The sequence below is a fragment of the Takifugu flavidus genome, chromosome 20 (assembly GCF_003711565.1).
Source record: "Takifugu flavidus isolate HTHZ2018 chromosome 20, ASM371156v2, whole genome shotgun sequence".
Lineage (NCBI taxonomy): Eukaryota > Metazoa > Chordata > Actinopteri > Tetraodontiformes > Tetraodontidae > Takifugu > Takifugu flavidus.
This window is the reverse complement of record NC_079539.1, coordinates 5,182,198-5,197,014: the sequence shown is the minus strand read 5'-3', so window position 1 is coordinate 5,197,014 and position 14,817 is coordinate 5,182,198. Positions and strand designations below refer to the sequence as shown.

Below are 14,817 nucleotides of genomic sequence, written 5' to 3'. Positions count from 1 at the left end.
ATCCCCTTTCTTAACACTGAAATGATAACTTACAAGTATTGATTGTTTATACAGTCTGGGCTCCCTGGCAGAATGGTGGGATTTGATTATAATTATCATCTTTTATTGTCTAAAGCTAATTTCCAGACCCAGGTTTTTGCTGTAGACGAGCCATTCTCAGCTTTTTTTTAGTGTGACCCTCATAGCCTCAGATTACTGGAAGTCAGTATGATGACACACAGGACACCATTGAGACCACCAAGCCCCACTTGTGAACTTTGACCTTTGATCTGACGCATGGGAGTGCAAGACACTGTTGCTATTGAACCTAGTGTCAGTACAAGAAGACTTTTCTGAGTGCCTAAACAGTCAGGTTGAGCTCTTTCAAGGCTGTTGGCGGATAATGACGATAGTGGTGTAGCAGAAGTGAGGTAGTTGCAGCATCAGTCTTTCTCTAAATGACAAAAAAACCTGCCATTAAGGAAAAATCCCTCATTTCTTTACCTGCACAAAAAAGTAATTCCAATTCCAGATGGACATTAACAATAGAAACCTGGAAAACTATGACCATAAAAAGGTGCTGAGCCCTGCCTAGTGCAGTGTGTTGAGGTGTTTTGTTAATGCCAGGCAACAGATGATCTTCTCAAGATCCCACCTTCGAATTGTGTTCATGGACATCTCTGGATCATTAGTGTAATAAAATCCAGAATTGCAGCTTGGGCATTTAAACATTAGTCATTATGATATTCTCACTCTTGGCATCTTGCTTTCCATTCTAATTTTCATGTTCCTTATATTTATTATGAAATATCATAGTTAGTCTTGTAAATGGGGAAACAATGAAACAACATTTCTTATAATTCCCTTTGTGAGCTCCTTTGGTCACAGCAGGATTTATTTACCACTTGAAACTTTGGCTGTAACTTTATATTATTGATTTTTTGATAGCACACCTTAATTCATTTGCCTCACGCACCTCTATTGTTATGAAGATAGTTTGCAGTCTTTGCGACTCTTGGCAGCAAATGTTTGTTCATTTAAGTCAATGGTAAAGCGGGCACAAAAGAATAAGGGTTGAAGTATCCCATTCAGTCCGTCAGAGGCAAAGGTTTCACCATGTGGGGTGACTGGGACGTCCAATTACAAAGACCTCCAATGGATTTTCAGGCTCTTGATCTGAAGTTGGTTCGTCAGACGTTCCCCCAGGAGCTCCTTTGGCATGGCATCAAACCACGTTTTTATTGTTAATGCACTCCCTGTATACATTTAAATACTGTCTTTTACAAGCTTGTGTTGAAAGTCAGCCTGTGTTTACAGCACAACCCATTAAAGAGGCGCATCTAAAATATTCTCTGTGGGAATGCAGCCTTGGGAATTATGTCATACATCCAGATTCACAATCTCCATATAGGAGATATACAGTGTTTCTTGGCTGTAAAGTACACATATGGTGTCATTATGGAACCTTGGATGTAAGCAGCATTAATGCTCTTGTGATTATGATAGTTTAGTAATCAGTCACAAAAAGCCAGGAGCATAATCACCACAGGAACCGCAGTAATATTCCAAATAGCTATTCAGAGCATGGCGGTTTCCTACTTGATGGCCTTCAGCTTGTCTTTTCGCTCCACCCTGGCCTTCTCTAATTAGGCACCTGTTGGGTAAGAGGGGACACAACATGGAAACAAGGGCAGAATACCAAATGTCAGCCTGTGCCTACCCCTGCACTGCCCGAACCGTGGTAAACCACCAGGCTAATTTTGAAGCTTGTAATTTGAATGTGTCTAGTTTGTCTGACTATATTTATTGCACAACAGCGCCCGTTAACATTGTCGGGACAAACCAACTGCTACAGCAGCTGGATGGGAACTGAAAATGAAAGGGGAAGAGACAATGAAAGGGGGAGAACAGCGTCTTAAAATCTTGACAGTACTATAAATGTTTCTCATTCACATTTATTCCTCACAACTTTTTCATTCACAGATCCACTCCTGTAATTGTGTTGTCTGCACCCAACCTTATCAAAGGGCTTTCTGTTCAGCTGCACAACCCAAATCAAAGCTCCAAGCAGCCCTGTCTTCTTTTGGGATTATAGAGAGCTGCCTGACTGGATGTGGCCACACGTTTTTTGATGCTACAGGTGGAAACATAATAGCTGCCTGATTTGTTGTGACGGACCTTAGTGAAACTTGCTGACTAGTGAAGCAGTTCTGGCTGTTTTTTCCACCCTCTCTCGCTCACTCGACCCTTAACCTGCCATGGGAGTTGGTCGGGGATCAATGGTACCACCACCACTACGCGGAGAGCAGGAGTAGGGCCAGACATCCACAGGGAAAAAGACATTCAGAGGAGGAGAAGCTAGACGGATGAACAGCTAGATAAATGATGGAGGCAGGTCTTGTGCCAGTTGCTGTTTAAACCAAGAAGAAAAATTGGTGCAGATTTATGTTTTGGCTTTGAAAAGCTTCAGCTAAACCTTCCCAGGGGGACCTTTGGACGTGGAGAGACAGTTCACATTACCAATATGCCGCTACTGTAGATCTCGCTTTGTTTGCTTTCAGACGCAGTTGCGTTCATTTCCTCAGCAACAGCCAGTGCGGACAGAAACACACACCGGTGAAGGAATTTTAAATGTTATGATACGAGGAGTTCTGCATTACTCATTAAGAAGTTTGGCAAATGTGTGTTTGCATGTGCGTGGGGGTGGCTGCAGAGTGTGAGGCAACAGAGGGCTGGAAAACCACATCCATATGGTGAAACAGCCCCAGAGAGCCCCATTTTCCATTCACTTCTACCCCCAACACAATCACCAAATACCTCACTCACCACCCAACACACACACACTAACACACATCCGTTGTATTGGAACGCAGGTTAAAGTACTATGACCGCTGTAGTTCTCCAGACAGACTTCACAGTAGCAATGCGGCAGTCTGCATCAGCTCTTTCTCACCGTGAAGATAGATCGAGAGCTCACAGATTGACATTGTTTTCTGTCTGGTTTTGTGCAGGGTGCCCCTGGTCCCCATGGAAATCCTGGCCAGGCTGGTCCATCCGGACTTAAGGTACCCCATCGCCGATTATTTGAATATATTATGCATTGAGAACATAGCAGCCGTGATTGTTTCCCCATTGCTCTGTGAACTGCCCAGAAAAATGAGTATTAAATTCAGTTCAGTGAGATTATAAGGACAAAGTTCTTCCAAATATACTCCAACTTCATCAAATACGTATTTGTTTGAATATCCTTTAAATATAAAAAACAATCAAGCATGTTGACTACCACTACAGCTGAGCAGGGGTGAGAAGGTCAGTTGGTCACCAGGGGGAAGTAATTTACCGGAATGCTGAGGAAAGATGTTATGAGTTGGAAAGTGAGAACTTGAAATAAACCTGTCCAATTTTAACGTCTGACCCCGGCCAAGACAAGTTCTCTGCATCCCCTATATTATTGTCTGCGCTGATGTATGACTAAGCAAACACCCTTGACCTCTGGGACTATGTACCGAGTACACAGGGGGTGGGTGAATATCTGTGTTCAAAGTGCATTATAAAAATACCGGGCATAAATGTAAACTGTGTAGGTGTTTGCTGACATGTTGCCCATCCTCAGTACCAGAGTTCTGACCCGTCTAGGTCATCTGTGTTCTTTACTCTCTCTGATGTAATGCATAAACTCCTTCTCGTATTCCTAGTCTCTTTCCCATTGAACTGTTTTTCTGATCATTCTCTATCTTGTCCGAGAAGCAGATTAAACATTCCAATCACGACCACAAATCTAAAAGCTTTCAATGTCTTGTTCTTGTTTGTAAGGTAAACATGACAACTTTTATGTTTAGAGGCTGTTGAGAGGCTTTGTGTTGAAGTTTTAACATTTTGTAACTGGACGCTTACCCAGTTCTTTGTCAATGAAATCCACTGGAAAAAGTGGAGTAGACCTGTTCCCTGAAGCAGACATTTGAAACCCCGCCGTGGTGAATGAACCCTCTTTCGAGGGTGTCACAGTGCAGCCTTCTTCTACCTGGCAGGTGTGTTGAAAGAAAGATTCTGGACCGTTTGATGTCTTGCGGTTTACTGCAGTCTCGGCCCTTTCATCGAAATTAAATGAAACAAAGTTGTAAATAGCAGGCTGTCGTGGGGAAAGAAGGACTCAGCACTCCTCCAGTGTAATTTCCGATCCGTACCTTTGATGTGTTGAAGCCCCGTTATTGTTACCTGCTGACAATCATGCGTGGTGTGTGACTAGTGGGTCACTGGGCCCATAGAATGTTGCTCAGGAAATCATTTGGGTGTCTGTGTTACCGCGTTGAAAACTTTTTTACCCTTATCTTTGACATGAAAGAGAAAATTATTTTTTATTTTTTGCACTTAGAATAATTTTGAGATTAAAATCACTGACATAGGGGCCTTTGTGTGGTTTCCCAGGGGAAAAAAGGAGACCCCGGCATGTCACCTGGGCCAGCACCTAAAGGAGAAAAGGTATGGTGTACCCTTATTTGCTTCTACCACAGAACACCGACGCACATACGAAGTGATCACTGTTGTCGTGCAGACTTTTCTCACTTTTAACAATTCTTTGATTTTTGATCCAGGGAGACTCAGGGATTATTGGCCCGGTTGGACTGATTGGTCAAACAGGTCGGCAGGTAAATCCACCACATTGTAATTGTTCTGTCTTTTTACTAACATCAGGGGGGTGGACAGTGATTCCATCTGCAGATGCTGAGGAACATGCGCCTCTGTTTCAGAAGATTGTATGTTTTTCGTGTGATATGTCTGTTATTGCTGTTTGTGTGTGTGTGTGTGTGTGTGTGTGTGTGTGTGTGTGTGTGTGTGTGTGTGTGTGTGTGTGTGTGTGTGTGTTTGCAACGCCTTCTATTCCCCCTTTTTTGCTGTGCTTGCCATTTCTCCCATCTGCATTTGCTGGAAGCAGAGCTCAGAGGGGTCTTAATGTTCTCTGGCTGGATGTCAAGAGGAATGGAAGGGGAAGATCATGCAATCAAACACAAAACTGCCAGCAACTTAGCTGTTAAGTCACAACATGAGTGATTCGTGAGGGTCGATATGTGAGAAAGTGGGACAGATCCATCTGTGGGACGGGACTGGAGCATGAACAGACCAGGGGAAATGCAGGATGGATAAAGTTGGAATTGTGCATGTGTTTATGTTCAACGCATGCACGCAACGACTGTTATAAACACACATTAGGGCGATATAAGACAGAAATAATTCCCACATAGAGTATTTGTTTTCTATAGTTGACTGAAGAATCAGAGTGGCCTTAATACTTTGAAAAACTGGTTGCTTCTGAGGGATGATGATTGGAATGTTTATGTCCATCCCCCCCAGACACACACATGGAAAACTAGAAAAAAGGAAACACTACTAAAATAAATTAGACCAGACTTGGTAATCGGAAAGATAAATGATCAGTTGCTCTTTGAGTCTGAGGTGATCATATCTAAAATAAAACAGTTACACACTTTATACAGGGTCACTATACTATTTACACACTTTATACAGGGTCACAGAGGACCCCAGAAGATGAGTTCGGTACCATCCGATTTACGCTGAGTAATAGAAACCATTTCAGTCAAATAGAGATAGAGTTAGTGAAATGATTTCATGGCTCTTAGTAAAGGTACAAAATGCAACTGCATGTCCTCACTATCCTCCCATAGAGACAGGATTTCTGGGAGGCTGTCAAACGCATGTTGGACAATCGCCCTGACTAAACATATGGCTTTTGTTAGGATGTTGCTTCTCTCTGTGTGTATCTTTCTCCTATGTTTCTGTCCCTCACACACACACACACACACACACACACCACACACACACACACACACACTCTCACACACGCGCGCACACACACACACACACATACACACACACACACATGCAGGATTAGAATGGAAAGTCTAAAACGGATGGAAAAGAAAAGTTCTTTTAGAGAAATTATTCCTGTCAGTTCTGTGACAGCAGAGTCAGACAGGGATGTGTGAATCTGAACTGTAGGTATGGGTGTGCTGGCCCAAGACAGACAGCTACTGGACTCATACATCCCCCTGAGGATAACCACAAATTAATAATTGCATGACATCTGCAAAAACCTTCCAAACCGCAGACTGTAATACAGCAGGCGAAGGAGACCCAAACAAGGCCACATACTGAAAATCCTATCATACAATAATCAAGGCAAAAAAAAAATTAAATTAGCCCACCAGCATGGATTTATATTAAAAACATGATTTGTTTTAGGTGGTTACCTATTGTAACCTTATATATTGGATGTATTCCAACACAGATCATCATGTCGGGTTATCCTTATCCCTCTGAAGGATCATACATAGCTTCTTTAATAAAAGCAAGCAACAGCTGTTTACAGTTGTGTTTCGTAAGCTCCATTCTATGCTTCCTATCTCTATGAAGAAGTGTCCATGTATGCTGTTACATCCCCATGTCTGGTAGGTTACTATAGCAACTTCATCAACATATTTGGACCGACATCATCACAGCATACCTGAGGTATTGGTCAATAAACCACAGACATGATGACTGTAAAGGAAACTTGTTAAACCTACTGAAAGGACTCAGCTTTCTTTCTGCACACTAATAGGGCGGCTTAATAGCCCCGTTTGTTCCTGGTTTTAACAATGTACAGAGACATGATTCTGGGCTTCACACCACTGATCCTACATATCTGCACACCTACAGAGGGCCAATTACCGAACTGTGGTAAAAGAGACTGTATAGAAAACAGGACCTTTGTTGTGTTAGGATCCTTTATGGAGAGCTCAGATGGAAAGTCCCAGATGTCCCGCACTGATGCAAGTTTCTCCACTCACATAGAGGCCCACTGCGAATTCAATACAATATTTAAGAGCAATGATGTCTTTTAGTGTCGCTACATTGCAGTGATGATGCAGCACTTTGGTTTGGGAAAACAAGTCAATGTGTGGGTTTTTTTTTCCCCTTTACATCTCCTCTTCCCTTCTTGCACAGAGCAAAATACACACATGGATACACACAGGCTATTTATCAGCCTCAGGTTGACGCTTCATCTGGGAATTTGGGAATTTGGCTTCTGGTTTTCCATGGAAAACTTTAATGGGGAAAGCAGTTGTGTTTGGAGCATTTGATGGGAGAGTGTGACTTTACACTGTCAGACAAGCCAAGCGTGTTCCGCTCGGTACAACATTTGTTCTACCAGCAGACTCTGAATGGCTTTTCAGTATGGCAGGAAAGGTCAGGGAGAGGGGACACACAACAAAGCCAAACCTCAGCTACAAGGCCACATTATAAGCCACTGGGTTTACCTTACTGACTTCCTTTACCACTGTTCCTTCCTCAACTGTTATCAAATCCTTCAATCCTTCTGGCCAACTGCTCAAGCTAAGCTAAGCAACTTGCGTAATCTTATGTCCTACAGTATTTTTAGCTTCTTGTATGTCTTTTGAAGTTTTGTTAGTTAAATGGATGTCAGCATATTTAAGAAATGGAAAGAAAAAGCCAAGCTGAAGACTCATCCCTTGTTTTCCCATCCTGAAGTGACTCAGTGTCTGTTATGTTCCGTTCTGGGAAACTCTGTCTTGTGACGCATCGAGAGTTTTCGTTCATAACAAGGGTCTACTGTACAATGGCAACTGCAAATACTGTATATGTATGTTACAGTGTACATGTCAGCTTTAAGGGTTTGAGAAAGCCCCATAGTGGGTGTGTTTATGGATATGGTTAATTTTCCTTTCACACCACATCCAAGCCCAACAAACTGTCATAGTAATAAAAAAGAAGGATAAACCAATTTGCCTGCAGTAGAAAAATGGTAAATTTTGCCTTCTGCTTTCAACTTATTCATGCTGTCCAAATGGACAAATATGCATGCTCATCCAAATTAGAATCCGAATCACCGATCCTGTTCTCTGAATGTCTTGCTTGAAGAACAAACAGTGCTCTTTCCTGCGCCGTCCTGGTCGTTTGTCAGCGATACAGCACGTAAGCACCCTGAAGTTGTGGTCGAGACAGCAATGAGATGAGGGATGTTTTTCCATTGGGGAGTTTTCAGCAAAATTATCCATTTCGGTTTATGCAGTTGTTTGTTACATCTGCCATCTACAAGCTGCATTGCATGGTGGTGATGGCTCTGAGCAATCATGTGGCTTTGGAGGCAGTTTGAGACAGGGAGGTGGTGACATGAAAGCAGAGATTAATGAGGTGAGTGGTACGGCATTGCTACCGCGGCACTGTCCAGAGGCGGCGGTCTGCGGAAGACCCACACTCATTATTTGAGGTTCACAGTGTTCAACATACACGAGGCCCGCGGTAATCTGAACACCCGCTGCGTCGAGCGTGTGCAGAGTTTGGTTATGCAGTCCGAGGAACGACACCAGCCGACACAATGTGTCTTTTATTTCGTTTCTGCCAAAATGCGCTTAAACTTCCCCAGGGCGCTCCTCGGATTAGTCGGAGAGGACGAAGGGAAAAAGTACTTATAGAGGGGAGCTTTTGTAAATGAAAAGCATTCTGGTGGTTTTATCTGATTGAACACACATGCTTGTTAAGCAAGTGGCGTTGTAAACACAGGCGGACAGGAATGGTCAGTCTTATTAGCAAGCTTATAATGAGTGAGATAAGGACCTAAGATGGTCTAGATTGGGGCTTGAGGGTTATGTATAATACCCAGGACTCACAGTACTGTATGTAGAGCTTTGTAATATAAGCCCATACACATGTTTGTACTACAAGTAAGCCATGTAATTAGACAACAATGTATATATATCTTTGTGTGAACGTGCATGTTATACTCTGATGTATAGAAGTGAGTCATTTGGACACAAATTCACCAAGATAGTAAATTACATTTGTAGGAATCTTTACAATAATCTTATAATCAAATATATTTGCACGTAAAATCCAGATCTCTTCTGTCGGGCCAGGATGATAACACCACTTATTTAATGTGTGAAATGTGTACGTGCTCCTCCTAGTGGTTTTTCTACAGATGTACACCAGATGATGTAAAGCTATCCTTGTCCCGAGGTGCAGTTAGATGACAGGACTAACGGATGATTTACAGGAACATGGGAGTCTTGGCCTGATGCTTCCTAGCTGCGGTTTAGGAAAACGCAACAACAGGCTCTTTCCTCTCTCTGCTTCTTTGGGCTGGTTGTGTTTTTCCATCCCAGCGTCTCTTGATCTCTAGTAGACTGTGGCCTGGAAAGACATCACCTTTGATTTAGTTATGCTCTGCACCATGTTGGGGGTCTGAGTCAGCAAAAACCAGTGAAAAAAGGTTCAATGTGTCTGCTTAGCAGGAAGAGGGCGGAGCCTGTTTTCTGGTTAATGCGTCCATCAACATGCCACGAACCTGGCACCTTCTCTACGATCATGACGGGTGGAAAGTGTGATCCCTTGACAAAAGAGCAGATTGGTTCTTTGCACATCAAACTTGTCTCAATGTTGTTGTCAACACATATTTACTTCACACAAACCAAATCTGGTGTTTTCTTTCCTTCCATGTAAATGTATCTGCTCTGTCCCTAGCTGTACTCCAAATAAACTCAACGTTCTGGTTTTTGTCTCCAGGGACAGAAAGGTTACCCTGGCCCACCTGGACTTCCCGGAGAGCCTGTGAGTATTTCTTGATTTCAGCAGCACCTTTCACATATGTCATCCTCACCCTACTTTCTGGACATCCCATATTTGTGCAAAGTCCAACATTCCTCTGTCTTACAGTCTGCACAACAATGATGTAATGCTCGATGATAAAGAGTAAACTGAAATCCATGTCAGCCTATGGGAAGTACAGTACCTCTTTTACTGCTGCTGCTAGTGATCATTGGTCATTTATCCCTAATATTCCCTCAGGCCTGTTCCCATTTTTTAAAATATCAGTCATTATCCGTTTGGTGCGCAGTGAGCATGTCCCCAGGCAGGGTAGCCAGATTAGATTTGCATGTTATGAAGGGCTGGTGAGGAAAAACATCTGGCTACAGTGCTGGGGAACAGCAATGCACTCCAGGATATCAGAGTGCGGTGCCAAATAGAGAAAATAGAGAGAAGAGACACAGGAAGAAGCCAACTAGGCCAACAGTGACACACACACTCAACGGCTATTACACAGCAGCTTTGGAAAAAACATTTCTCTGCTGTCCTTACTTGTTTTTGTCTTAAAATCAGGTGTGCATTTCTGTTTTTGTCCTACTCCCAACGTATTTATTTGCTGCAGCAAAGTCAAAGGCCGTCTATATTGTACATCTGAAATGAACTCTTTACGTAAGAGGTGAAGATCCAGAGCTATTTTCAGCAGGACCGGCTCATACTTGCACTGTTAGTCCTAAGGAAAGGGCTTACTCATGGAAACCAGAGTGGAGGATTCTCCTCATGGTCACAGTTTTAAATAAGTGCCTGTTCTGTGAGTGACGTCACCAGGACAGGGATTTCCCACACTACTCAGCATGGAAGAGTATGCTCTCTTAAGTGTCATGTCTTTGTCCACCCCTCCACACACACACACACATACACACACACGCACTCTCACACCATTCCCACCCTTCAGCATGAATCACTGTAACAACAGTGAGTGAGTACACGCAACTGTTTGGCCATTGGGACACTCCAGCTATTGAGAGCAAAGGCAAGCTGGTGTCTGTAACACCGTAGCGCACCATGAAACCCCTGCTGACCGGTCAAAACCCCCCAAAAAAGAACTTGTACATGAAACCTGACAAGCAGGAGAGCAGGAAAATACAATTTTGTGACTGATACGCAATGGTGGCATATGCAACTACTACTTTATGGAGTTTTCTTTTCCCGTGCACGTGTGTCTGTAAAATGTCGATCACATCCCTCGTCTCAAACACTCTCTCATCCCTACAGGGAGAGCAAGGTCCAGTCGGAAGTCCGGGTGCCAAAGGTTATCCTGGCAGGCAGGTGCAGTAAATCCTCTGCTGTGACTGGTACAGTTGTAGTCAGGGCAGTAAGGGGCAGTGGTGGGATTAGGTTGAGTTGAATACTGGATTTGGAGGAAAGGAAACTGTGGGTGAAGAAAATGTAGAGAACTTTGGATCGCTGCTTCCACAACAGACATTTTTAGTATATTTGAAATCACTATTATGTCAGATGTGTCCTGTTGAACGGCTCACGTGAAGTCTGTCCTTGTTTTTCAGGGGTTACCAGGGCCTATAGGACCAGAGGGGCCTAAAGGCGTTCGGGTAAGCTGACCTGGCATCTTTGCATTTCCAAATTTGATGTTATCAGTCAAAATTGGGATTAGACACAAAACTGTATGTTTATAGGTGAGGTGGCCTGACACTGATTATGTTTATTGGGAACACAGTTTAGCGTGAACTATTTTGTGCCATTAAACAGGGGGAAAAAAGGCATATGCACTTAGAAGCACCAAAATCCACACAGGTATTCATGCACCAGTAGTCAACTCCTGCGTGCATAAACACACTGGTTCACACTCATTCACCTGGTGTGTTACACACTATTAATACTGTGCTAAACTTTGGAGCTTTTACTTGCAGTGTAAACATTGTATTACTGTATGCAGACACATGCTGAATGACTGGCGGTTGATAACCCTGCACATATAAACATACACCCTTTAAGTACACAAACAAAGAAACACACGCAATGACACAAACAGTGATTTTAATGTCACGTTCCAATAAAGCTTCTTTATCAGCTCCCCTTGGCTGCTCCAAAGCCTTCCCCTGCCCCCACTGGCTGGAATTTCCTGTTTAAGCTCCGTATGAGGCCCTGCTGTCTTAAAGAGGCATTCTAGTTTGCTCCCTCTCTCTCTCTCTCTCTCTCTCTCTCTCCTATGCTCTCTTTTGCAGTGTACTCAATATTGTGCACGCTCAACTCACCTGAAACTCTCACCTAACCATTCCTCTGGTGTTCAACTGTTGTGGTGTTTGTGCTCGTTTTCCTCTGTGTGTGTCTCACCCTGCACCCACAGCTCATTCTGGTGTCCTGGCTATCTCCAGAGATCCCTGGTGTGAGGGTATGTGCCCTTGGACTACATCGTGGAAGCCAGCACCATGCAGTCCATGGGCATATACACTTGCCTCATGGCTTTGTTCTTCATGGATTCCCAACCTATTCATGCTGGACCATCGGCCCCCGAACCCCAGCCTTAGAGCCTAGGGGAGTTGCTGTTCCATCTGCTGATTTGACAGCACCTAGATACTCACGTCCCGATGTTTCCTGTTTTTTCCTGTTGTCTGTTCTCCTCCACTTTCCTCTCCTGCAGGGTTTCATTGGAATCCCGGGGCTTTTTGGCCTTCCTGGGCCTGATGGCGAAAGAGTAAGTTCTTCTCAAATGCTGTAAAGATTTTAAATATGCTGTAAACAACCAGCTAATGGTTGTAGGAGATGACAACACTGCGTCTTCTGCCATATCGTTCAGCTGTTTTGTTATTATAATGCAGGAAACAGTCCCCAGCTGTCCAAAATGCTGCTGTATAAGCCCGTGTGGGAGTTCTGATGACTCATATGATAAAAGCCCCTGCTCGCAGCCCTCTGCCTGATCTCATCAAGGCCTCCTTCCCCGAATTCTAAAACAACAACAATTAGCCTACATATGACAGTGTGTGAGATGGTCTGTAATCATGACCTCTGCAGCCAGACACCAAGATGGTTCCCCATTTATCTGCACACATCAGACAGTGACCTGTGTTTATTGAACATAAACACATGCATGAGATGGAGGCCTTAATCTTCCATGATACTTGATGTTGAATAGGTTGCAGCCAGCTGTTCTTTGTAGTTGCAACTTTAAAGCGGTTTTTGGCCACAGCATTGTCCGTCTTTACATGCTTTACGCGCTTGTCATTAGATGTTTTAATGTCTTTTCTTCTATCTCTCTTTCCCTGTCTTCTTCAAACTCCTCTTTTCTTCATTCTGCCCTGTTTTCCATCCCACTGCGCTCTCTTGTTTTGATTTTCAGGGCATTCCAGGCGAACCAGGGAAGAGGGGCAAGATGGGTAGGCCGGTAAAGTTTTGTCTAAACATACTTTACAGTCAATCTTGTGATGAATTGTGCTCAAGTCTGGTGTGTGCTGTGTTAGGGTTTGTTAAATTATAGGATTGGGGCAGGGATCATCCTCAAAGTAATTCAAATAGGGGAGTGATTACAACTATGTTTGAAAACGAGTTATTTTATTTGGGTCAAATTGAGAACTTTTGGTGCACCCCAAACACCTACAAATGGAACATTTATATGGCCTGCATTTGCGCCGTTTAAGTCAGTATTTCCATGGCTAGTGGAAGGGTTAAACTGGAGCCCCAGTGCTGCTGAGACCCACCAGTCTCATATCAGGGTCTTGGATTCAACAAGAAAAAGCCTTTTGTTGAATTAACCCCCCCTCCCTCCTCTTCAAGGATGGACTGGAGCCATTTGGAGGAAGCTGCTGGTTTTGTTTTGTGTGTCAGATTGTGTTCAAAGTCACTTTGACAGAGTGTTTCAGGGAAAAAAAAACTCACTGAAACTCACTGCTGAGATCATTTTGCAGCTGTTGCTTATTGGCTTTTCATTAAATTAGGCTTTCAAAGGCTAGAGTGTCTGAACAGTGTGAAGATTTGAGAACTGCTGCACAATCTGGAATTAGACAAATGTAGCTGCAGATCCACATTTGCCAAACGTGTGACTTTGTACTGCAAATAGAGCTGCACATCATGTCAGTCATAAACACTTTGCAGAAAAGACCCTCTGAAGGCCATTTCAGAGTTTTTGGCACAATTAGAACAAAGTCAGTAAGTAAAGTATTTATATAAGTACCACCGTCACATTTTTTCTCTTCCTGCAGGCTTTTATGACAGTTTTCAAGGCTGCAAAGAAAATATAATGATTTATCCACCTGAGTTTTGCACGTACAATTATGAACTCGACAAAACTTTGTCATTTTAATGCATTTCCATTTTAGTTTATAGCTTATAAACCGTATTAGCTGAACTTAACAACACCATAAAGTTGGAGTCCTGTGTGGAAAATTCAGAACCAATCCACAGTCAGGATGATCTTTCAGAGATCATCTTCCCCCTCCCTGCTGTTGGAGAAAGAACACAAGAAGCACTTGAAACCGGGCCAGACGTTTTAATAGCTACCGAGTAAACGCACAACTGAAGACAGTAAAGGAATCAGCATATCTAAAACAGTAAAAGGCTCTTGTGTCTTATCAGGCAGCAGCTACTGTATATTACATAGTTAAATAGCTACAGCGTCAGGACATATGTACTATGTTTGGATGGGAAAGCTGCAGCAATTTTGAAATGATCCCAAACTGGTTTTCACAATAGCTACCTTGAAGCAAAAAAAAATAAACAAAAAAACCCAGCAATTCCCTGCTCTTCTGCAAAATTCCACTTTGAGGAGTAGCAAAGCTTAAAATAGGAATCCAATTCATGCTGTGTGTCTTAAGGATCTTTCAGAAATAGCAGAGGTATCTCCAGTAATTAGCATTCTGAAACAAAGCGTGGCAGCCTCTATAACAGAACGTAGTTATTACGCGTGTTTCTCAAAGGCCAACATTTAGAATTCTTTGGCACCTGTATTTTTGTGGTCTCCCCCTGCAGCACCATCTTTAGCAATGTGTAGATTAGCTTACTGTTAAGTGCACTTTGTGTGAGTGGAACATATTAGTGCCTGCGTTCAACATCTGTACAAGATCTTGTTTTATTTGATGTGTCGCATTTAAGTTGAGCCAAATCATTGTAATCGCTGCTGTAATTCACTTCAATTCAATTCAAGTTCATGAAAAAATTGTCTGTAAATTCATAAAACAAGAGCAGCATGGATTATGTGTGTGGATAATGTTTGCTAACAGGACAACT

General features: G+C 43.0%; 1 protein-coding gene across 1 annotated transcript in view; it reads left to right on the top strand.

Annotated features, from left to right (window-relative positions):
• The window catches only part of col27a1a (collagen, type XXVII, alpha 1a), a 47,595-nt gene that overhangs the window by 12,564 nt on the left and 20,214 nt on the right, over window positions 1-14,817 (top strand). Inside the window, exons 5-12 of the mRNA XM_057019143.1 lie at window positions 2,991-3,044; window positions 4,405-4,458; window positions 4,572-4,625; window positions 9,562-9,606; window positions 10,855-10,908; window positions 11,145-11,189; window positions 12,239-12,292; window positions 12,935-12,979. Of these exons, the coding sequence (XP_056875123.1) occupies window positions 2,991-3,044; window positions 4,405-4,458; window positions 4,572-4,625; window positions 9,562-9,606; window positions 10,855-10,908; window positions 11,145-11,189; window positions 12,239-12,292; window positions 12,935-12,979 (405 nt within the window). The remainder of the gene's footprint in view (window positions 1-2,990; window positions 3,045-4,404; window positions 4,459-4,571; window positions 4,626-9,561; window positions 9,607-10,854; window positions 10,909-11,144; window positions 11,190-12,238; window positions 12,293-12,934; window positions 12,980-14,817) is intronic.